This window comes from Brassica napus, chromosome C7 (genome assembly GCF_020379485.1).
Source record: "Brassica napus cultivar Da-Ae chromosome C7, Da-Ae, whole genome shotgun sequence".
Classification (NCBI taxonomy): Eukaryota; Viridiplantae; Streptophyta; class Magnoliopsida; order Brassicales; family Brassicaceae; genus Brassica; species Brassica napus.
The window spans coordinates 52,934,178-52,959,256 of NC_063450.1; the positions used below are offsets into that span (position 1 = coordinate 52,934,178).

Genomic DNA, 25,079 nt, shown 5'->3' on the forward strand with positions numbered 1-25,079 from the left:
TTACATCTTTGAGGAATGTAAAATCTTTTTGTCCACCATTTTATGGGTGAACTGAAAATGTGATTGTGAATTGAGTTGATAGGAAGATGTGTATATATGCAAGTATATGACACCTAGATAGGAAATATATTTAATATCGTACTTAATTACGCTAGATTTTTGTAAGATTATAGTGCATATAAATTAGAATATTCCTTTTAAAAATATATGTGAATTTCGTATATAGCAGTTAGATATTATGGGATGCAATCTAAAAAAATATACGTATTAAAAATATTAACTATAAAGCAAGATGGAAACGATTGTAAATCACGAAATGTATATCTAAAATGAATTAGAGGCTATCTAAATTTTATGAAGTTATAAGGAAATTTTCCATATACGGCAATTAACCTTTATTATGAGTAGATGATTAGAGATTTGATTTTCAATTGGTTGACTATATTTTCTAAATATATTGTTTACATATTTGATTGTGCTAACTTGTTTGGAAAGGTTTTTAAAATGTTATTGAATTAACTGCACAACGGAATTATTAGTTTAGATATGGTGGACCAAAATATCTTTAAATTTACCGAACCATTTTCAGTATTTTAAATTAATTTGGTATATTATAAGAAAGCAATGATTGTTCATCACAAATGGTTTGTAAATATTCGGAAGAACAACCTGAGAAACACACAAATGTGAAAAGAATATTTACCAAAACATGTAACCTGGTTGAATAATCATGATGTATTGTGGATTGGTTTTCATGTGGTATGTTTTAAAAAATTGGCATAAAGAAAATGCCAAACCGAGAAATTAATGGTACTGAAACGCGCACACAATTGGGATATAAAGTACTATAGAACTGAATTTTGGATATATGTGATTTGATTCCGTAGACAATACTAAACCGTAAACTAATTGGTTATGAATCACATTATATGTGGTTTGCAATATAACTAAGATTCCGCTTCTGTTAAGTGACGCTTTAAAAATGCAGTGGCGTGGAATGGTAAATTTTGAGGAAAATTCAGGACTATTTCTTTTTTTGTACTCTAGTTTTAATAGTTTAGATGTAATTGGTCAAAAAAAAAAAATTAAATGTAATTAGTCAAAAAAATACTTTAAATATAAAATGTATTTTTTTTGTCGGTCATATTTTTCATCGGTTTGAGAAAGCCCAAAAGGGAATATATACGGACAAAGTGACCCAGGCCCAATACCGGAACAAATGCTGTAATGGACCACAAGGGATCAAAATAATCTCATATGGACCTCTTGCCTTTTTATTTTAAAAATGAATTAAAATTAAATCAAAAATAGGAGGAAAAGACCATGAAGCCTAGAAAGTTCTACTTATTTACTAACCCAACCACACACTATCCTAACCCACTAACCCGATCCTACTCAATTGATCCCTAAATCTCCAAATCTTTGTTTCTCAAACATCCTCCCTCTCACGATTTTCACCTTCATCTTTCATTACTATTTTTTCAAAATCAAACTAAAATCATGTAACATCCACCTGATTCCTCTTGTGTTACTCAATTTTATCTATTCCATAATCAATCATGATTCATAATGTTAAGAACCCAGATTTTAATTTTTTTTTATTTCATATCAAAATTGTTTCATCTCATTATCCAAATCAAAATCGAAAAATTCTTCAAACTTTATGAAATTTCATTCTTATCCCAAATCGATCAATTCTCCATCTTTCTCAATCCATTTTCTCTTATATAAAATTGAATCTCGTGTTCAATGTACAAAATTTCCGACAATGAAAAACACAGAGTATTACTAGTACAACTAGTACAACTGAAACTAATATAACTGGTACAACTAGAACGTGAATAACTAATACAACTACAACAAATTTAGCTAGTATGACTAATATAATTAGAACGTGTATAACTAGTATAACTTTACCATTAATATGGTATATTAGCTTTTTGTTTTCAGCATGCGAATGATGTTATAGAAGAGGATGATGTAGAACCAATGAAAAAGTTGGTATAATCTTCCACTATATGGATTTGTCGAAATATGTTTAAAGTTATTTTATAATATTTATTTGGATAGTTATTGTTCACCAATTGTACCAGTTGTACTAGTTATACTATTTACGGAAAAAATTATCTTCACATGTAGTTCAACCATAATGTTTAAAATATGATACACGTTTAAAAAATGATGCACAATACAAGATGAAATAACATAGTTGTACTAGTAATTGAATTGTATTGGTTTGTATATTGTTGTACCAGTTTGTACATAGTTATACTTTGGCATTGAAATCGAAAAAACTAGTTGTACCATGTATATTTACTACAATTTTACAATTAATATGATTATATTTAATTTTTGTTTTCAACGTATGAATGATATTTTAGAAAGGGATGATGTATCACCAATGAAAATATTGGTTTAATTTTCATGGATGTGTCAAAATATGTTAATAGTTTGTTTATATAATATTTGTTTTGATAATGATTTATTTTACCATTTGTACTAGTTGTATTATATATGGAAGAAAATTATCTTCACGTTTTTGCTCCCGAAGCCAAATAAGACAACTGCCAAGTGAGAAAAGATTGCAGTTTAAGATCTGGAAGAGTATAGTCCAAAATATAATTAATGCATAAGCCATCACGAGTTTGAAAAAAATACATAAACATTAATATTTGGTATTTGGACTACAACAATAATAGTTTAACCGGTTTAACTACAGTAGTACTATTACTAGTTTAATTGTGGCAACACTTGATTTGTGTTTTTCTAGTGTTGGTTAGTAGGTTTATCGCCTCAAAGTTCATTTTCTTGATATGGACATGAAAATATTACAAGAAATAGAGCAATTGTAATCACATACACAAAAAGAACATGGTGAAACTTGCATATTTTGATATAAAATATGATATACATATGTTTGTTGTATCTACAAATTTGATTTCAAATAGTTTTTGATTCTTATGTTTGCAAATTCGTACATTTCACTCAGTTTATTATTTAATTCTATTTTATAATTTAAATTTTTTCCTACAAAAAAATAAATCTTCAAAAATTTATGAAGTTTTTAAAAAATTATAAAATTTATAATCCCAATACCATCAGTTTTTTTAATATCTATTTTTTTTATAAATATTATTTAGTTTTACGTGTTGTATTTACGTACCTAACAAATTTTTCTCTTAATTTTATCGACTTTGATTTAATGTATTTCAACCAAAAGAAATAGATAACAGGTTAAACTACACAAAAATATCTAGGAATAGTACTATTAGTACAACAACTTGATTTAATATTCAACCATAATGTTTAAGACATGATACACGTTTAAAATGTAATGCACAATATAAAATGAAATAACACAGTTGTACCACTTCATTATGTGTACATGTCTGTGCCCCAATAAAATGAAATCATAAATTTTGTTAAAATACATTTCATGTATGTTTTCCAAAAATTATGTGGACAAAGAAGTTAACAAACCTTAAAAGTATAAGGTAGATTATGCAAACTTATGTGATTGTGTTAGATTTGCAAAAAAAAAAAACCCCCCATGAAATATCATAAGGAACCTTTATAAATACTTTACAATTTAGCCACTTTATTGATTTTTTTCATATGACATACTCGAAGGAATATTTAAATTTCAAAACCTGAGTAGTTGTACTAGTTATATCAGTATTACTAGTCCGGTAAATACATTTCATAACTGTTAAAATACATTTCATGTATGTTTTCCATAAATTATGTAGACAAACAAGTTAATAAACCTTAAAAGTATAAGGTAGATCATGTAAACTAATATATAATAAAAAAATATACCAAATTTTTTATATGTTTAGTTTTAGGAGTTGTACCAATTTTTTCACATTATAACTTTGTAAATATATTTTTGATGTTTATTTTTCATAATAATATGGTCAATCTAATTAACAAACCTTAAAAGTATAAGATATCTTATATAAAATTGGTAGTGTGATTTAATAATTTAACAATAATTGAAGAACCTCAGAAAAAATAGATGAAATTTATCATCATATGTAAAAAATGATTTAATAGTTGAGTTAAGTAGCTGCAAATTGTACATAAATTATAACATTTATATACTAGTTGTACCAATTATATTATTTTTTAACATGTATAGTTGTATGAGTTATACTAGTTGTACCTAGTCGAATGAGAGAATGAAATAATGAAAATCGTGTGGCTCTGAGTTATTTATGCATCAGATTAAAGAGGGGGAGAGGATAGAGAATGAGAGATCTGTGAAAGCGTGTGGCCAAGATTAAAACATAGAAAATATGATCAATGGCTCTGGTTGGAGTTTCATTAATGGCATTTTTGTAAATATAACATTCCTCTTTTCTTCTCTTAATCCGACGGTTGTGATTTATAGAAAGATTATAGAATCCAATGGTTCATATTATTCATTCATTAAGGGTAAAATAGTAGTTTACAATCACTTGGTCCATACAGATTTTTTTTGGATGTGTGAGACTTGTTTTTGGCCTTTTGGTCCATTTCAGATTTTAGTCCCCCAATACCTCAGTTGTTACAACATTGATCAAATTTATTTTGTGGGGTCCACAAGTGACACGACAGAAAAACTTTGGTTTTCTCCGTCTTTGTTGGAGAATTGCATTCACATCAGCTTCTTGTTAAAAGAAAAAAAAAGCTCTTTTTTCCTTCAAAGAGAGATGAATGCTCTTGAGATGCTTTGTCCCTTGTTGTCCAATATTCGAAATACCAAACTTTCCATTAATGGCATCGCACTTCTCCATCTCCTATGATCCTTCTTCCTCCACGTCTCTCCTTTCTCTCCATACTCAACAAACGGTACGTGTCAAGTCTCTCCCTTTTCTACCTCTCTTACTTGTAATCTGATAGTGGGTTTGTTTATCCTGTCGATTTTGATTCAGATCTTCCGCTCCAGTGACAAAGTAAACGAATTTGAGAGAACCCAATTGAAAATTCCCGCTCTTTTCAGGTAATTTACGAGATTTTCTGACTTTAAATGGAAAAAACCTCTGTTTAGATGTTCTGTTAATGTTCAAGTTCTCAACTTTATGTTGTTATGTGGTGTTTGCAGAGGAAAAGCTGCAAACTTGCAAACGATGGCATCAGGAAATACACCTGGACTGACACAGGAAGCTAATAACTCCACTTATGAGGCTACAATTGATGGAGAAAACAACACTGACGTATTCGACGACATGAAACAGCGGTTCCTCGCCTTCAAGAAGCTTAAGTACATGTAAGTGGTGGCTTACTTCTTTATATTGGTTGGCTTTGTGTTACCTCATCCACTGATGTTATACTCCTTTGAACAGGGATAACTTAGAGCACTTCAAGAAGCTTGCAGATGCTCAAGCTCCAAAGGTTGATTTTAATATATATATTTTTTACTGTTCATGGATTTTGGCTTTGAGGTATCTTCTTATGGAAAATTGTTGCTAACACTTTGAGAAACAGTTTCTGGTGATTGCTTGTGCAGATTCTAGGGTTTGTCCTTCCGCCGTCCTTGGATTTCAACCGGGTGAAGCATTCACTGTTCGTAACATTGCAAATTTAGTACCTTCCTATGAGGTACACATTCTAGTCCAGACCGGCATTGGTTTGTTTTACGGACTGTTTCACATTTTGATGTAAATTGTATTTGCCTGTTGCAGTCTGGACCTACTGAAACGAAAGCTGCGCTCCAGTTCTCTGTGAATACTCTTGAAGTAAGTATCTCTCATCTCTTACATATATATTAAGATACTGTGTTCCAAGTTCTTATTAGTGGATCCATTGTTGTCAAGCAACTTTATATAGAAACAAAGTCTTCCCTTTATCTTAACAATGTTGATTGTCCACAGTTTAGACTGTTCAAGGATTTGTTACTTTCATGAAATCAGCTTCCTGAAGATTTGGTTCTTTTGATTTACTTATATAGAACTTGAACCCCTGAGGAGAAAAAAAAAAACTCAAAATCTAAAGCTTTAATTCTTCGTCTCACTGAGAAGTTGTGGGGGTTGATCTATTAAATTTGTAGGTGGAGAACATATTAGTCATTGGTCATAGCCGCTGTGGAGGAATTCAAGCTTTAATGAGCATGGAAGGTGAAGGAGACTCCAGGTTTCTTTTACTCAGTTCTTTTGATCACTGTATTGAAATAAACAAGCATTTCTTAAGTGTTGATTTTCGCTGTATTGCATTTACCTGTTAACAGAAGTTTCATACATGAGTGGGTAATTGTGGGGAAAAAGGCAAAGGAGAGCACAAAAGCAGTTGCTTCAAACCTCCATTTTGATCATCAGTGTCAACACTGTGAAAAGGTGATGTCTTTTGGCAAATTATATACATACCTTCTGTTTATCAATCAATGAACTAATATATAGTGTGTAAGAGTGCAGACGTCCATAAACCATTCATTAGAAAGGCTGCTTGGTTATCCGTGGATAGAAGAGAGAGTAAGGAAAGGATCACTGTCACTCCATGGTGGTTACTATGACTTTGTCAACTGTACGTTTGAGAAATGGACCGTCGATTATGGAAGCAAGAAAGAAGGCAGTGGGATTGCTGTTAAAAACCAATCAGTTTGGTGATGAGTGATGACTAGTAACCATCTCAGTCTTCATTAGGATTGTCTTTCATAGTCTTAAGAATCATCAGAGATTTGTGAATTCATGTTTCTTCCTTATTGGTTTTCTTGATACTATCATCAGAGGCATACAAATCAGAGATTAGAAAGAGACTATAATACACCAACAACAGAGTTAACACCGACATTCATCTAACGAATCATAACTATGGTTGTGTTCTGTGATATTCTGCTTCATTCTGTTGTTAACCTTGTCCAAAACCCTTCTCGCCCACTCGCCAAAATAAGTCTCATTGTGTCCGATCATAGCGTTCTTATACACCGACATACATCGCCTGTCCGTATCAAGAAACTCACATGTTTCTCCAACAGGATCATGCCATGTACCTTCGTGTCTCATCCCTGACCAGTTAGCTCCCCATTGGAACACGCGCTGTCCCACTCCAGCAAGCTTAAGCCACCCTTTGGGGAAAAACTCCATCACGCTACTGTTTCTATCCATTAGAAACAAGTTAGTGAGCTGTGCACCGTGCGGTGATACCAACACATCGGTCTTCTTCATCAGCTCCACTTGCTGACAAAACGTTAGATTGTCCGAGTAAGAAACGTTTAGTTCACATCCGTTTACTCTCTTGCACTCTCTCCTAAAGACATTGATCACCACTGTTTCGTTTCTGAAAGCTCTTGCTCCGGTTCTCAATAGCAGTGTCATACCGATTCGAGGTTTTGATGAGGTGATGTTACAGTAGCTTCTCGCTTTGCGTCTAATGTGATCAAAAGCCTCCATTCTTCTCTCCCTTGACATTCCAGCTTGATCATGTCTCATAACAACCGCCTTCTCGAAGCAAACCGGGTTATCTTGATCGATAAACCGTGTGAATTCCGGTTCTTGATTGTAAGTAGCTCTGAGTATTTCGCTTAACCAATGCCCCATCTCAAACCTTAGCTCTCCCCAGTGGTATAAAACCCATTTTTGAGGCCTTTCGCATCGGTTTCTTAAGCTCCAAGAAACGAATGGAACCATGGTGGATAGTCCATGCCACAAGTTGTAGTAATCGTATTGGTTATAAGAAACAAAAGTCAAACCCTTCTGAAGAACGGCGTTGGTTGGAATAGCTTCAGGCAAAGCCAACGCGTAGTAGTTCCATGATCCATCATGTTTGTCGATACCTTTCAAGCATAGAAGCTTTCCTTTGGAAGAATCTGAAGGAAACTCTTGGTACTGAGCCTCGCCTTTTGTTTGGTTATCAAGGAGAGAGCTCATGAACCAAGTGTGACCTTCGAGTGGTTTGTTTGAGAAGCGGTAGTCCTTGAGTGGAAGGAATGTCACTGACTCACGTAGCTTTTCCACCAAGTAAGCAGTCTTGTTGTCAGATGCTTGTTCTGGTTGGTGTTTCAGATACGTAAAGAGTGAAGGTGGGAGTGAAAGTGAGTGTTTAGTGATTTGAAATGAACAGATTTGGAGAAGAACAAAAACAGTGACCACGAGGCACAATACTTTCAAGTAGGACTTCAGGGAGGATAAGCAAGTAACTAGCCTTTGCCAAACAGTAGGTTTACTCGTCATTGTGAGTGAGGACTGAATCACATAGAGTGAAGCAGAGCAATATATGGTCAATGCAACGTTACCTGCACGGTGCCATTAATAATGTTGGTGACAGATCTTGGATCAACCAACACATGCTTTCCGTTGTTATTTCCTAGTTTTACAATTTTTAATTTGCCCGGTTTACATTCTACAAGAAGTTTTTTTTAATCCCAAAGATATTACTTAGATGAATACATTTGTTAACTCGAAATATTCATATAATGAAACCACTGGTTTTCGTTTAGTTTCCTGTGTTAACCGTTATTGATCATACTTGTCGGTCGAAGATTTTTTAATAAGATTGCAGATGATAATATCAATATAATTACATATTAGATAGTTATCCTGCACTACTAATGAAGATCTAAATTACTACACTATAAACTATATATATTTAGAGAAGATTTCAAATATTGTTTTACAATAAACGTAAAATCTCATAACAGCGTAAACGTAGATATTACAAACATAACTAAGCAGATAAAGAACCAAATAAGCAAACAGCATACAACACATGTAAAATACAACATATTGATTATCTAAAAGGAAATTAAAAACACAGATCATACGGAAATGTGTAATCAACCAAACCAAAACACAACAAATGGTACATTTCACTATAGTATATAAGAGACAACAAAACCCATGAAGTATTTAATTATTCAAGGACTCGATTTAGTTGTAGTAGGCGGAGGAGAGAACATTGGAATGGATGGGAAATTGGTCGGGAGAGAAGGAATCGTTGTGGGGAATGAAGGTAAAGTTGGCATTGGAATAGAAGGGATTGAAGTGGGAATTGTGGGAAGAGTTGTTTGTGGCAATGTTGATGGAAATGGAGGAATTGAAGTGGGAATTGTGGGAAGAGTTGGTTGTGGCGAGGTGGATGGCAATGGAGGTAATCCCGTTGGGATAGGCATATTTGGAATTTGAGGGAGAGGTTGTTGCTGGAGAAGGTGGCGTGAGGCCGAGCACTTGTTGATCGTAATAGAGAAAGAAAGACTCACTAAGAAAGCAATGAGAAAAATCTTGAATGATGCCATTTTGATGAGTTGATGAGTTCTTTTTTTTTTTTTTTTTGGTTAAGCCGCTCTCTAATTGCTTCTTCGGTTTCTGTTTTGTGTTGATGAGAAATCCAACGGTATGCTATTGAGTTTATATAGATGCAAGTGTCTATATGGGCTACATCATATAATTTTTGTATGGTTCTGGTAGGTTATTGTAGAGTTGGCTTGAGCCTTGTTAGTTCAACTTAATGTGTTATTCTAAGCTTATTTTGATAATTCAAGGATTTTGATTTTAAGTTAGGTCAACCATCAAAACCCTCTAACTTTAATACACTTGTTACCTAACCCACAAGAAGAAGAATTGTATATTTATATGTTTGCTTATTTCCATATTGGGTGCCTACGGAAAACAGTAAAGACAAAAAGTATTCAACAAAATTAAACATATGTATAAACTAATCTGCGTGTTACAAAAAAAAAAAGTGTTACAAAAAAAAGTATAAAATAATCTGCAACTGTGAAAACAATACTGTTTATTTTTTCAAGAATGTGTTCGAGGGAAACAAAAACCGTTTTTATGTCATAATTTGTTTAATGTCCACTAGAGAACATTATATTAGCCTAAAATATAAGAAGTGTGTATTCTTTCTATAAATAAAAGCTAAGAAATTATTTAATATGATTTACATATATATGTCAATTAATGATTATGAATAATAAAGATTTGATAACAATTTTTGCATCCTTCTTCATTTTTTTTTTAATTTTATAGTATTAAAAAAATAAACAATCATATTAACCATATAATAAAAAAATAGATTTTTTCTTATATGTTATATTTTGAATTTTTTAAAATGACTTTAAATTACAAAAATGAGAAAACCTTATATGTTATATATTTTTTTTAAACGACTTTAAAATACAAAAATGAGGACACCTTATATGTTATATTTTTCTTATATGTTAGATTTTTTCTTATATGTTATATTTTGAATTTTTTAAAACGACTTTAAACTACAAAAATGTAAGTTTTCCTTAAGTATACGACTAAAAACATTAAAATGACATGTATCAATTCGATGGTTGATTTCAAAGTTTTCAAAACCATATGGAAGATAAAATTCAAAATAATTCAACTGTGAAAACAATACTGTTCACTTTTTTCAAGAATGTGTTCGATGAAAAAAATAAGGTTTTTATGTCATATTTTGTTTAATGTCCAATCCGAACAACCCATGATGTATTAATTATAGTTTTGTTCCATTATTTTTAATAAAAATTGATCCGATCCATCGGAAAGAAATTATATAATAACAACAAAAAATATTTTATATATATAAATAAAATGATCAAATATATAAAAAAAACTATCGATAATATATACAAATAAATTCACCCTGCGCAAGACGCATGTCTTATCCTATTATGACTTAAAAACCCAGTACAAATAGAAATAAGAAATACTCGAGTTTTAATACAATAGCGCCAGATAGAGATTATTATGAAAATGTAGAAGTTGAGCCCAACTAACATTAAGGTAATTTCTCACTGAAAAAACGAGCAAGAACCCTGTTTTCAAGAACTTGTAAGGCCTCAGAAGATTTTATGCATCTAGGTGTTTTGTATTGAGCTAGAGAAGCACCTTGAGAAATGAAATATTCCATGAGAGCGTCAAAACTTCCTTGTTGAACCACCCGTATCTCTAAAGGTCCAATAGATCCTTCCTTGCTCCGATATTTCTTGTAAAGAGCACCAAGTGATTCCTCTACTACTGAGCAACATTCCACCAACATATTGGTGTTAAGCTCACTAATGCCATCCTCGTTGTTGCCTTTGAGTTCCCAGTAGAGAACATAGTGACCTGGAACGTCGGAGACATGAGGATAGCATGTGAAATCCCTTAACATTATATCTGAAGATTTAAGTACTTGTGTTGCATGAGTCACTCCTTTTAAAAGGTCTTCTTCTGTTGTTGCCTCCAAATAAACACTTAGGACCACGTTTTGTCTTCGAATAAATTTAAATTGTGGTACACTATTGTAAAATCCAGTCACTTGTAGAACGTCACCCACTCTATAACGATGTAAACCTAGTAAGAAAAAAACGTGACAACATCATTATTTCAGTTATTTCATAACATATATATGGTATATCTCTAAATAGATTTTTTTTGTAACTCACCAGCATAATTAGTGACTACAAGTTCATAGTAGCGACCTAACTTTACGTTCACAAGATCAACAATTGTGTCGTTTCCTTCACCAACCGGTATAAACTCAAAGTATGACATATTGGGTAGAAATGTGTAGGAGACATCTTGTGGTTTGCATAGAGGATTCAAATTTACCCCAAACATGGCTTCAGAAGAAGCATAGTTTGGGGAAACGAGAGGTAGATCATTTACATAAAACTCCAATAATGGAACATGTTGAGCCATCTGTCCTGTAACAATGCATTCGATATATTTGGTTTTGGGCCAAAGCTGTGGAATAATACCTTTCCATGACTTCTGGTTGCATATGTCTTCTATTATATCTGCCAGTTGAGGATTAGGCCCTCCAAGTATCATGGAAACAGAGTCCTTGCAGTTATCAGTGATCCAATAACTAAGCTGACCTGATCGTATGTTACTACACATTTCTTTCCAAAAGTTTTCAAGAAAAGTGATTCCTTGAACCAAGATAGAAGCAAAGTTAGCACTTACTCTTGTAACTTCATCTCTCAGGACAAGACCACAAAGGAGATGACAGTATAGACTTTGTTTATTGTCAGGACAAAATTTGATTTCAGTGGGACTTGTGCTCGAAGTATCCCAATATGATGGTAGGTTCTTCACATAGTAATCGCTTTTCATGAAATGTGTAGTAGCATATGAAGCTGGCAAACCAGATGGAGTTTTGGAAGCTGGTTTAAGGAAGATGAGATGCAGCCCTTTTCCTTCGTTGTGACCATCGACATGCCTACAAACCAAAAAAAAAAAAAAATCATCATACTATTGCAAATTGTAGACTTTGAGGTTAGTCTAGAAGATGAATAATAGATGTATTGTGAACACACTTTTTTATAAATTATTGTGAACATACTTTAGAGAACTTTATGTATCTTAATGAGGTTGCATATTTTAGATATTTAACTATGTTACTTTTGAATATTTATATTATTCCAAACAATGCTCTTTAAAGTTTACAAGATTAACTACGTTAATCAATACAAAGTGCATGGAAAAACTAAAAAAATAAGTTTTATAGAACAAGATGAAAAAATTTAAATCATTTTTTTAACGAATGGAGAGAGAGTAATATTAAATTACTTGGATAATACGAGGTATCGAAGATCAAATAATAATCTAGCGTTCTCCAAGTACTTGTTATTCAAAGGTATCAACTTCTGTTTTCCGCCTGAAGTTCCAGACCTACACAAGCCAAAAGTGCACATGCAATTGTATTTGAGTAAATAAAAAAACATATCATGTTCATGCATTATTAATCATCTAGAAAATGATAGTATATATCGATTAGCAAATACTAAGCGTGTACGTACGTTAGTATGAATCCAGTAATAGGCTTGCCCGAAATGATCTCTGATGGCTCGCCATTCACGACACGCTCAATGTATGGCTTAAAATCTTCATAGGTTCCTACCGGAACATTCTTCTTAAAAAGCTCTTTATCTGAACTCCCACGGAGAAAACTCCGAAGGTATTCCGTGTTGGCATCACATGTTAGTATCTCTTTCAGTACCGCATCTTGTATTTGCTTCACGTTGGACGTCAACTTCTCTAGCACAGCTAAGCCAGCATCTTCTTCCGTGAGGTTAATCATGTTTCACTATTATTTTTTCATGTTTCACTATACTCACTTGATTTGTAACCAACACTTGTTTCTTTTGCTATTTATAGTGAAAATAATGTAGAAGAGGTTAATTTTAAAACAACATAATATGGTGTTCTGAAAGTGGAGGGGCCAACAGTCAGTATTTAATTCATAACGTTTTTCACGAGTACTATTCTTAATTATAGTTTATTTTACGCACCGAGAGTCGTGCATATATTCTTTATCACTAAATTTCCAAAAGATAAAGCTAATTCTCCATTATTGATCATTACAAGGATTTTTAACCGATTCTGCAGATTTTAATTATCATGTGTATGGCGTTTATCTTTTCAATTAGAAAGCAATGTATATGATGGGCTCAAGAAATAAACATTAGTTCACATTCTTTATCCCCCGTACCAAATACTTGACTTTCTAGTCCTACTGATTAATTAACTGATACTTGGAATTTCAATAAATATTTTCTCTAAAACTAAGATTCGAGAATCTAGTTCCATACTGACCAATTATAATGATTCTTAATTGATTATGCAAATTTTAGTAGTTATCACGTTGATGTGTATCTTTTCAATTAGTAAGCATTGTATGCATGGCCATGGCCCATGGTAGGTTCAGCCATCCCATACATCAACGATATTCCGTGTTTTTAACGGTTTTAAACTCGTTTTGGAGCAATTAAATGGTCGGTTTTAATTAATGTTTTGGTCTATTTGATGCGTTTTGGTGTTCTTAAGTGTAATATGCAGGTTACTAGATAGCTTGCAAGAAAAGAACGCATTCGGGATTTATTCAGAAGCAAGATGGACCGAACAATGGACCGAATGAGAAGTATTGATCGCACAGGACATAGATCGACCGATCCAGAGCTAAGAAGAAAAGCCGTGAATTGTAGCGACATGCGTAGCGACCAGAACTTGTCGCTACGGTTTCATGCACTAGATCGACCGATCCGACCACTGAGGATCGACCGATCCCACGCTCTACGGGCTCCACACGCACCAATGAGCTTTTCACTCCTTTTTACCCACTCCCCTCAATAATGGAGGGGAGAACTGGATTTTTGGGACTCAGAAAAGATTAGAGACGACCAAGAAGGAGATTTACAAGTTCTTGAGAGAGATTTGAGAGTTTTGTAACTTGTTTTGTGTAATTTGTGAAGATTTGTAAAGGAGTTCATCTCAAAACCATTTGGAGAAGATCTTCTGAACCTTTACTCTGTTTTAATACAATCTTATCATGTTTTCTTCATCAAAATCGTGTTGTTCTTGCTTAGTTATGTGTGAGTAGTCATCTAGTTGGGTTTAGGGGTTCTCATAGGGGATTTCTTGATGTTTTGATTCATAAAACGTGTGTAGACTAAGGGATTACGTTTTGGTTCTTCATCTAATGGATTTCTTACTGCTTGAACTGAATTGATCACTTAGTTCACGATATTAGATTGTTTGATGCACCGAAAGTGATTGTTTGAACTTCCGAAAATACTTTAGATGAGCAAAGTGTCCTTAACCCTCGGAAGTTGATGTTATTGCGCTTTGTGAACATATTGAACCTGTTCTTAATGCTTGTTTAGAAATTGAAACTCAGCAGAAGTTAGTGTGGAGATTTCTATAACATAGAGAATTAGCGCTACGGAAGTAGGTTAATTCTAATATCGTGTTTGAGTTCTAGACGGTTCTTAATATATCCTTGTGTCTGCCATTAATTGTATCTTGATTAAAAAGAAATCCCTGAGAATTCCCAATGTCCAACGTTTGTTTTAAAATAGTTTTCAAATTGTTTAAATCATCTTTTTACAGTCTGTTTATGTTTTGTGACACTAAAGAAAATTAAATAAAAACCATCAAAAATATATATTCGTTCGCTGTAGCTATTAACTTGTCTGCAACTCTACGAGTGATCATCGGTCCCTGTGGATTCGATCCCACATTACTACTGCGTACTTTACTGTGCAGTTAGATAATCGGGTTAAAACTCGACACATCAATCAACATTTAATTAGCATTGTTCTTCTGTCACCCAAAAACCGTGACTTTCCTATAGAGTATATATAGGGACATATTATATATACAGTGCGTCTTTTAAGTTAACTCTGAGATATGTAAAAAGATGGAGCATGGAAAAACTATACATACATGGTGATTTTTAAATGCATGCTTTCACCGTGGATGTAAATAATGTACTTAAAGAGTTTGCGAGGATATCGATAGTGCAAGTGAAACAAGAATTTATAAGCTTTTGGTTCAAGTTTTTCCAGGAGATTTTAATATAATCATTCAATACGCGATAAAGCGTTTATTTATGAAAATATTGAAGTTGGCCACCCATTAACACATAGTGTCCACATGAGGTAACTTATCGCTAAAAAAACAAGCCATGACCCTGTTTTCAAGAACTTCCAAGGCCTCAGAAGATTTTATGCATCTAGGTATTGACCTAAAAAGCACCTTGAGCTATGAAATATTCCATGAGAGAGAGTCAAACGTTCCTTGTTGAACCACCCTTATCTCTAATGCTCCAACTGATCCATCTTTGCTTCGAAAATTTCTGTAAAGAGCATCAAGTGATTCCTCTATTACCGAGCAACATTCCACCATAACATTGGTCTCAATTAGCTCAATAATGTCATCGTTTTTGTTGCCTTTAAGTTCCCAATAAATAACATAGTGACCTGGAACGGTAGAGATATGAGGATAGCATGTGAAATCCCTCAACATTATGTCTGAAGATTTAAGTAGTTGTGTTGCATTAGTCACTGCGTTTAAAAGGTCTTCTTCCGTTGTTGCCTCCAAGTAAACACTTAAGACCACGTTTTGTCTTCGAATAAATCTAAACTGTGGTGCGCTATTGTAAAATCCAGTCACCTGTAGAATATCACCCACCCTATAACGGTGTAAACCTAGTACGAAAAAAAACATGAAAACATCAAATTAAATTCAGTTATTTGATATGGTACATGTCTAACCAGACTGTTTTGTAAAACTCACCCGCATAATTGGTGAGTATGAGTTCATAGTAGCGACCTAACTTAACGTTCACAAGATCAACAATTGTGTCGTCTCCTTCACCAACCGGTATAAACTCGAAGTATGACATATTCGGCATAAATGTGTAGGATACATCTTGTGGTTTGCATAGAGGATTCAAATTTACCCCAAAGAAGGCCTCAGAAGACACATAATTTCTTGAAACGAGAGGCAGATCATTGCCATAAAACTCCAATAATGGAATATGTTGAGCCATCTGTCCTGTAAAAATGCATTCGATAAATTTGGTTCTAGGCCAAAGCTGTGGAATGATACCTTTCCATGATTTTTGGTTGCATATGTCTTCTATTATAACTGCCAGCTGAGGATTAGGTCCTCCAAGTACCTTAGAAACAGAGTCTCTGCAGCTAAGATTGGTGATCCAATCACAGAGTCTCTGCAGCTAATCTTTCCAAAAATTCTCAAGAAAAGCGATTCCTTGAACCAAGACAGAGGCAAAGCCAGAACTTACTCTTGTTACTTCATCTCTCATGACAAGACCACAAAGAAGATGACAATAGAGACTCTGCTTAGTGTCAGGACAAAATTTGATCTCACTGGGACTTGTGCTCGCCGTATCCCAGTATGATGGTGGGTTCTTGACAAAATAATCGCTTTTCTTGAGATGTGTAGTAGCATATGAAGCTGTCAAACCAGATTGAGTTTTGATGCCTGGTTTACGGAAAAGAAGACGCAGCCCTTTTCCTTCGTTGTGTCCCTCGATATGCCTACAAACCAAAATAAATATTTACTATCATACTATTGTAAACTGTAGACTTTCAGGTTAATCTAGATGATCAATAATAGATGTATTCTGAACCAATTTTATTTATCTTAATGAGGTTGTACATGTTAATTTTTAATAGAGTTCCAAAAAACACACGTTAATTTTTAATATATAAAGTTCCAAAAAACATGTTATCTTTTAATAATTCTATGTTTTCGTCTTGAAAGCTTTCAAGATTGGCATTAATCAATACATAAGTGCATGGAAAATCTAAAAGAAAACTAAGTTTTACAGTATAGAATAAGATGAAAAACTATCTTAACATGTTTACCAAAAAAAAAAAAATTGGAAAACTAGCATCTCTTTAAACTAATGGAGAGAGTAACATTTAATTACTTGAATAAAACGAAGTAGCGAAGATCAGACAAAAATCTAGCATTCTCCACGTATTTGTTGTTCAAAGGTATTAACTTCCGTTTTCCTCCTGAAGTTCCAGACCTATACACACATACAACTGTTGTTGAGTAAAAACCACATCAAATTCATATATTATTAATCATCTAGAGAATTATTAGCAAAAACTTTACGTTTGTGCGAATCCAGTAATAGGCCTGCCCGATATGATCTCTGAGGATTCGCCGGTCGCGACACGCTCGATGTATGGCTTAAAATCTTCATAGGTCCCTATTGGAACATTCTTTTTAAAAAGATCTTTGTCCGAACTCCCATGCAGAAAACTCCGAAGGTACTCTGTGTTGACATCACATGTTAGTATCTCTTTCAGTACCTCATCTGTATTTGCTTAACGTTGGACGTTAAATTCTCGAGAACCGCCAAGCCAGCTTCTTCTTCTTTCGTGAGGTTATTCATGTTTCACTATACTCAAATCGATTTGTAATGATCAACACTTGTTTCTTGTGTTCTTTATAGCGAACAAAATAACAGGGAGGACGTCTAGGGATCAACAGTCAACATTTAATTCACATTATTTTCACAACTACCATATACGGTACTACCTCTATTTCTGAAATAAGATTTTCTAAAGATTTCAAACTTATTAAAGATATAATAAATGTTTACAGTTTAATTTATTATTTATTTTTCTATATTAAATCTAATAAATTCAAATATTTGTAATTAATGTTTCTCAAAAGTATATAAAAATACCTTAAAAATATAGAAAATTTATCTTTGTGAAACAAGAAGAAAATCTAGAAAATTTTATTTTTGGAAACTGAGAGAGCATCTTGTTACTTGTCACAACTACCAACAACCATTTAATTCACGTTATTCACGTCAGTCACGTGAATGAAACATTGAAAGATCAGAATATCTTTACAAGATAAGATAAGGATGGTTCTGCAATATAGTAGGCTCATCCAGTGCTGGCCCCGAAAAGAAACTGAAGAAGAATTGCCTTCCAGCCTTTGAGATATAATTTATTTTTAGCTTCATTTTCAGGACTACCATACTTAATTAAGCTTATTTTATGCACCAACTGTTGTGCATATATTCTATATCAGTAAATTTAAAAAAGCTAGTTTTCCATTATTGACCGGCCATAATGATTTTTTTAAAAATTGTTCTGCAGATTTTAATTATCACGTTGATGGTGTTTATCTTTTCAATTAGTAATAATTAATTGTATGCATGGTGGGGTAAAAAGGCAAAACACGACTTCGCATTCTTCTTCCCGTTTACCAAACACTACTTTTTTAATCCTAAACTAGACTTCGATCCGAACAACCGCACGGATGTATTTTTTACTTTTTATGTTTCAAAATTATGATTGTTCATATATTTAAATTATTTTTAAATATATATATTGATGATTATGTATTATTGATGTTAGATAAGTTATTTTATTTGGTATTTTTATAAATCTCACCATTTGAAGTATAGGGGTGATTGGTTGAGCTTTATCTTCTTATTTTAGTTTTATTTACTTTTAAATTACTCAATTTTACCAATCATGTTGTAACTTTATTTTTAATAGTTAAAGCCTAAATCAAGTTTCTATAAATTTTTACCAATCATGCTTTAGCTTTATTTTTAAAGCTACAACAAAAAAACGTAAAGCAAATTTTTTTTTAATGTATTTTAGGTAAAAAAACCTAAAGTTTTTTTTTATAGACTGTAGAATCTGTAAAATAAAAAAACTATATGTAGTATCAAATAAATTAGATAATCATAATTAAAAACATCTATAAATATTTAATTCAATTTTGGGTGTTGTAAAAATTATTGAAATATTTTAAATAAAATATATATCATTTACATATCACATTTTAAATAACAATAAACTTTGAGAATTTATAAAAAATATTAATATAAATTATTTAATTGATAAAAAAATAATTATTTTATATATACATTACAAATTTCACATATTTTATTTTAAAATATCTACAACCTATAATTTACAGCTACAACAAATTTAATTACAGCAAAAGTCTCTGCAAAAAAATCTACAGTAACAACTTTATAGCTACAACCAATTTACCTACAGATAAACTTTTACGGCTAAACTTTTACAACTAAATTTTTAGAGCCACAATTGAACCGATCATCACCTATATTTGTTTACATTTTGAATGATTTGTGTATATTAATACATATATGCTAATAAAAATACAATTTTCATGGTTTAGGATTTGATATGTTTTTAATTTATAGAAAATGATATTTATGTTTATCCTATTTGTGTTACAAATATTTAGTTCTCCACCAATTAAATCTAATCAATTCAAATATTTGTAATTAATGTTTTTCAAAAGTATAAAAAAATACTTTAAAAATATAAAAAATCTATCTTTGTAAAACAAGAAAAAAATTTAGAAAATCTTACTTTCGGGAACGGAGATAATATCTTGTTACTTGTCACAGCTACCAACAACCATTTAATTCACGTTATTCACGTCAGTCAACCAAGCCAGAAATTGGATGGTAGAAGATGGTGTCACGTGAATGAAACATTGAAAGATCATAATATCTTTACAAGATAAGATAAGGATGGTTCAGCAATAGGCTCATCCAGTGCTAGCCCCGAAAAGAAACTGAAGAAAAATTGCCTTCCAGCCTTTGAGATATAATTTATTTTTAGCTTTCATTTTCAGGACTACGGTACTTATGCATGTTCGTTTACGTGTCCTGCGACTAAACATGCGACCTGTGACTAAGATTACGTTCGTTTACGTGTCGCGCGACCTGCGACTTGCGACCTGTGACTAAACATACGACCTGCGACTAAAACTATGTTCGTTTGCGTGTCGCGCGACCTGCAATTTGGACTTATTTAATTTTAAAATTAGACTCATTTCAATTGGGATTCACACCATTTAAATCCTGAATAGTTTGGACTTATTTAATTTTAAAATTCAATAAATTTGCCCATTTAAACCCGTAAAATTATGTTATTTTCGTTAGATCTGTGTTAAAGGACTTAAAATATTTTCATTAATATTTAGATATTGATTTTTAGTTTTTAAATTACATTGGAAGTGCGTTTTTATTAAAAATATTTAACTTATTTGTTTTAAATGACTTTTAGGAAATATAATTATTTTTAAAAATGATAATTAATGAGTTAAATGAAAAGAAAACGTGAATATAGGCAGTAGATCCCATGAATATTTTGTCATTAATTATATTTTTAATGAATTATGTTAAATTAAAAAGGGAGTGACATTACTTTGTAAATAACTCCAAAACCAATGGCAGAATCCTATTACTTTGCGCTTTAAAAGCGTGGAATTTGTTCTTTTTGAAATTTTATAAAAAAAAATAATTATAAGATTATGTATTTTTATATAAGATAATCTGATATATTTAATATTTTGTTGATTATTTTACGTTTAAAAATTATAAGAGATGTTATATATGCTATAAGAAGTTGTATATTTATATTTATATTTATAGAAATTAACTTTAGAAATGTTAGTAGTTAAGTAACATTTATGGTTTTATTTTGATTTGTAAAGAAAATAGTTTGGCATTAAAAATAAATATATTTGTTACCATAACTATAGTGATATCTCTTTTTTTTTTCTTTTTTTTGTTACCATAACTATAGTGATATCTCTTTTTTTTTTCTCACCCATGAACTCACATTCCTTTATCACATCAAAAACCTATCTCACACCCCGTATGCAATTATCGTATAAGAGTTAGATGAGTCTTTTGATTGGTCAAAATAATCTTGTTATTTCTAATTGGCTTATTTAATAGTTATCAAAAATAATTAAAATATTTCAAAATAGGAAATGGCGTAACTTTGTAAATAACTTCAAAAACCAATGGTGGTATCCTAAGAGGGATTCTGCTTTAATAGTATAGATTTTCTTAAGATGCGAATAATTTTAATTATTTTTAACAATTTTTTTTCTTTCAAATATGGTTATAATAATGATATTGTAAGTATTCAACTTTAAATGTATGACGCAATTTGTTTTTGTTAAATGAATAAATACATATTTAGTGAACGTAAATTACTTATCGAATATATATGTTATACTAATTACATGAATTATTTTATATCGAATTTTAATATTTATTCATAGTACACCATGTTTATCTTCTCCAGATGTTCACTGTATTTAGTTTATAAAGTAATAAAATAATTAACAAATGTTTTTATTCAAGGCTAACAATCAAATAATGTAATGGTTAATGGAGGAAGCATGTTCAAATGTTCATGTTCAAGGCTAACAACAATATAAGCTTATTAGATTGTCAACGATATTGTATCAAGTGATGATTATGGCTTATTGTCTTGTGCTTTCCTTGCCTGCAAAAACAACCTCACCAAAACATACAAAGATCAATGTTTCTTTTTCGTGAATATCTTCCCGACAATGATTAATTATAGAAATACAACAAACCTTAACACCAAGAGCTTCTTGGTGAATCTCTTCCTTAGAACATCTCTATGTCTCCAGATAGTGACCTCTATCGAGAATCATCTTCGATGGACTGAGGCGATATCGTTGCTGCATCAAAAGCTTCCTCGACACCATTAAAGAAAGTGACACTGATCTTCGGTGTTTGATCGTTTGTTTATAGTTTATGTTCATAGGATTTTGTTCAAAGTGGATGTGCAAACATATGAAAAGGACAAAGAAAAATAATAATCTGAATCAAAAAAGGGTTATAAGAACAAATTGACATTAACTTGATATTTGTTTACAGTCATAGAATTTGGAAAAATGATCTTATTTCATTTTGTTATAAAGTAAAACTTGTGAGAAACGTGGTGTTTCAATGTATGGATGTGGACATTAAAGTGCTAATAATAACAATATAATTAATGATATAAAATGAAATATGATAAATTTCTAGTAGAAGGTCCGAAATGAAATATCACACATGAAAAAATCATGACTTCTGTTTTAATAGTATAGATAGATTAATTTTGTTTCTAAGATTCCTGAAGCTAGTTCCTCTAAGAATATGGAGCATGCCTTCTAAATGCATGCTTTCACTTTGGATGTAAACAGTTTTAAGAGATTCATATTTTGGGTATAGACTAAGTGCAAGTGAAACAATGATTTATACAACTTATAGTTCAAGTTTCTCCGGGAGCTTTTAATGTAATCAACATTCCATCAACACATTGGTCTCAATTAGCTCATTGATGTCATCGTTGCTGTTGCCTTTGAGTTCCCAATAAAGAACATAGTGACCTGGAACGGTAGAGATATGAGGATAGCATGTGAAATCCCTCAACATTACATCTGAAGATTGAAGTAGTTGTGATGCATTAGTCACTGCGTTTAAAAAAGGTCTTCTTCCGTTGTTGACTCCCAATAAACACTTAAAATCACATTTTGTCTTCGTACAAATCTGAACTGTGGTGCGCTATTGTAAAATCCAGTTACTTGTAGAACATCTCCCACTCTATATCGGTGTAAACCTAGTAAAAACATAACAACGTAAGTTGAAAAGTAAAAAAAAAAGAGTTGATTATGAACATATATATAGCATTTTTTATATTGTGTACTTGTATAAATCACCTGAATAACTGGTGACTATGAGTTCATAGTAGCCACCTAACTTTACATTCACAAGATCAACAATTGCGTCATTTTCCTCATTGACCGGTAGAAACTCAAAGTACGACATGTTCGGTAGAAGTGTGTAGGATACATCTTGTGGTTTGCACAGAGGATTCAGATTAACCCCAAAATGGGTTTCAGAAGACGCATAAGTTAAGGATACTTTTTCTTTTGAAACACAAGTTAAGGATACTAGAGGCAAGTTATTGAGGTAGAACTCCAGTGTTGGAATATATTGAGTCATCTGTCCTGTAATGATGCTTAAATTTGGTTTTGGGCCAAAGCTGTGGGATTATACCTTTCCATGACTTTTGGTTGCATATGTCTTCTATAAGATCCGCCAATTGAGGATTAGGTCCTCCAAGTACCTTAGAAACAGATTCCCTGCAGCTAAGATCAGTGATCCAGTCATCACTAAGCTCACCTGATCGTATATTATTGCACATTTCTTTCCAAAAGTTTTCAAGAAACATGATTCCTTGACCCAAGGTAGAAGCAAAAAAGGCACCCACTCTTCTAACTTCATCTCGTTTGACAAGACCACAGAGAAGACGGCAAAAGAAACTCTACTTATTGTCAGGACAAACTACAACTTCAACGGGACTTGTGTAGGAACTATCCCAAGACGATGCTGGGTTCTTAAGGTAATAACTCTTAAGGTAGTAGGCTCTCCCGAAATAACATCTGAAGGCTCCCCGTTGGCGAGATGTATGGCTTGAAATCCTCATAGGTCCCTAGGGGAACATTCTTCTTAAAAAGCTCTTTATCTGAACTCCCATGGAGAAAACTCCGAAGGTATTCCGTGTTAGCATCACATGTTAGTATCTCCTCAATACCTGATCTTGTATTTGCTTCACATTGGACGTTAAATCCTCAAGAACCGCCATGGCAGCTTCTTCGTCTGTGAGGTTATTCATGTTTGACTATAATATTCAAGGCGATTTGTAATCAAACTCTTGCTTCCTCGTTTTTTTATAGAAAATACAAAAACAAATAGTGGACCTAAAACAACATAAAATGATGTTTATGACTCGAGCAACGTTTAATACTTGCTGACAAAAACAAAGTCATGTTAATGACGTTTCAACAACTATCTAGGTCCATTAGCCCAATTATAAACCTGGTTCTTAAAAGAAGGTTGGTGGGTAGTTGCTCGCATTTACTTCAAAGGGTCTTGAAATATCTGGTTCGATATCATGTCGGTGACGATGGATATAGAGGTCCATGATGGCGCTCTGTCTCTTAGCATATCAGTTCAGTTTTAGTTGGCTTTCTTTAGAGAAACATGTTGCATGTTAAGTAGTACTATTTTACTAATGTCATCCGATAATTCGTTTGTGGACTTTTGTGGAAATTTCTCCTGTGGTTTTACTAATGCTATTGCTTCTTTTAACAAATTTAGCAGCTCGTTCCTATGATAACACTATTCTTGTGTTGTCTGATGGTGATGGAAGCGATGATCTTGAAGACAAAAACAAACTTCTTGATAGGGATGTTAAAATGGGTAAACCCACCCCATTTATACCCGCTCCGTTTAAGATCCACCCATTTAAAACCCATATCCGTTTAGACCCATATAAAAATAGGTCTATTAGGGGTACCCATTTAGATCCACAAAATTTGTACTAACCCATTTAAACTATTGTTGATTTAATTTTTAATTGTTTTAACTTTATGGTTTTTTAACAAATATTAAATGAAACAAATAAAAAATTTTAACTGATTTTTATTATATAAATGCAAATCAAATTATTCTGGTAAACCCGTAAAATCAAGTTTTCTTCTAAAACCGCAAAATTTGATTTTTTCCGCTAAAACCGCAAAATCGAGTTTTTCCGCCAAAACCGCAAAATCGAGTTTTCCGCCAAAACCGTAAAACCGAGTGTTTCCGCCAAAACCGTAAAACCAAGTTTTCCCGCCAAAACCGTAAAACCGAGTTTTCTCGCCAAAATGCAAAATCAGATTTTTCCGCCAAAACCATAAAATCGAGTTTTCCCGCCAAAACCGTAAAAATCGAGTTTTCCCGCCAAAACCGTAAAAATCGAGTTTTTCCGCCAAAACCGTAAAATCGAGTTTTTCCGCCAAAACCGTAAAACCGAGTTTTCCCGCCAAAACCGTAAAACGGAGTTTTTATGCCAAAACCATAAAAATCAAGTTTCCCGTCCAAACTGTAAAATTGAGTTTTCCCGCCAAAAACGCAATATCGAGTTTTTCCGCCAAAAACGCAATATCGAGTTTTTCCGCCAAAACCGTAAAATCGAGTTTTTCCGC

The 25,079-nt window shown here is 32.6% G+C and overlaps 4 protein-coding genes and 2 pseudogenes across 4 annotated transcripts; 2 read left to right on the top strand and 4 right to left on the bottom strand.

The window, feature by feature from the left end:
* The first annotated feature begins 4,630 nt into the window (after positions 1-4,630).
* Positions 4,631-6,700, top strand: LOC106376689 (beta carbonic anhydrase 5, chloroplastic-like). Its single transcript, XM_048763327.1, has 9 exons — positions 4,631-4,833; positions 4,917-4,984; positions 5,087-5,251; positions 5,328-5,376; positions 5,470-5,583; positions 5,667-5,720; positions 6,032-6,114; positions 6,209-6,314; positions 6,393-6,700. The coding sequence occupies exons 1-9, from the start codon at positions 4,699-4,701 to the stop codon at positions 6,582-6,584; spliced, it is 966 nt and encodes a 321-aa protein (XP_048619284.1). The 5' UTR covers positions 4,631-4,698; the 3' UTR covers positions 6,585-6,700.
* A 55-nt stretch (positions 6,701-6,755) lies between these two features.
* Positions 6,756-8,735, bottom strand: LOC125590158. The gene has a single exon (XM_048763326.1). It carries the CDS (start codon positions 8,145-8,147, stop codon positions 6,756-6,758), a length of 1,392 nt encoding a protein of 463 aa, XP_048619283.1. The 5' UTR covers positions 8,148-8,735.
* A 63-nt stretch (positions 8,736-8,798) lies between these two features.
* Positions 8,799-9,168, top strand: LOC125590159. Its single transcript, XM_048763329.1, has one exon. It carries the CDS (start codon positions 8,814-8,816, stop codon positions 9,096-9,098), a length of 285 nt encoding a protein of 94 aa, XP_048619286.1. The 5' UTR covers positions 8,799-8,813; the 3' UTR covers positions 9,099-9,168.
* A 1,305-nt stretch (positions 9,169-10,473) lies between these two features.
* On the bottom strand, positions 10,474-13,005 carry LOC106423303 (4-substituted benzoates-glutamate ligase GH3.12-like). Its single transcript, XM_013864087.3, has 4 exons — positions 12,713-13,005; positions 12,483-12,584; positions 11,354-12,132; positions 10,474-11,261 (listed from the first exon to the last, which is right to left on the bottom strand). Exons 1-4 carry the CDS (start codon positions 12,991-12,993, stop codon positions 10,705-10,707), a joined length of 1,719 nt encoding a protein of 572 aa, XP_013719541.2. The 5' UTR covers positions 12,994-13,005; the 3' UTR covers positions 10,474-10,704.
* A 2,207-nt stretch (positions 13,006-15,212) lies between these two features.
* Positions 15,213-17,784, bottom strand: LOC106376765 (annotated as a pseudogene).
* A 4,346-nt stretch (positions 17,785-22,130) lies between these two features.
* LOC125590160 lies at positions 22,131-24,629 on the bottom strand (annotated as a pseudogene).
* Positions 24,630-25,079: the final 450 nt, after the last annotated feature.

Excerpts from the sequence above, each read along its gene's own strand:
- LOC125590158 (XM_048763326.1), bottom strand. The coding sequence starts at position 8,147 with ATGACGAGTAAACCTACTGTTTGGCAAAGGCTAGTTACTTGCTTATCC.
- LOC106423303 (XM_013864087.3), bottom strand. The coding sequence starts at position 12,993 with ATGATTAACCTCACGGAAGAAGATGCTGGCTTAGCTGTGCTAGAGAAG. Across the intron at positions 12,585-12,712 it reads ATTACTGGATTCATACTAAC|GTCTGGAACTTCAGGCGGAA; the intron begins GTACGTACACGC and ends TGGCTTGTGTAG. Across the intron at positions 12,133-12,482 it reads CGATACCTCGTATTATCCAA|GCATGTCGATGGTCACAACG; the intron begins GTAATTTAATAT and ends TTTGGTTTGTAG.
- LOC125590159 (XM_048763329.1), top strand. The coding sequence starts at position 8,814 with ATGAAGTATTTAATTATTCAAGGACTCGATTTAGTTGTAGTAGGCGGA.
- LOC106376689 (XM_048763327.1), top strand. The coding sequence starts at position 4,699 with ATGCTCTTGAGATGCTTTGTCCCTTGTTGTCCAATATTCGAAATACCA. Across the intron at positions 4,834-4,916 it reads CTCTCCATACTCAACAAACG|ATCTTCCGCTCCAGTGACAA; the intron begins GTACGTGTCAAG and ends ATTTTGATTCAG. Across the intron at positions 5,377-5,469 it reads CAGATGCTCAAGCTCCAAAG|TTTCTGGTGATTGCTTGTGC; the intron begins GTTGATTTTAAT and ends TTTGAGAAACAG.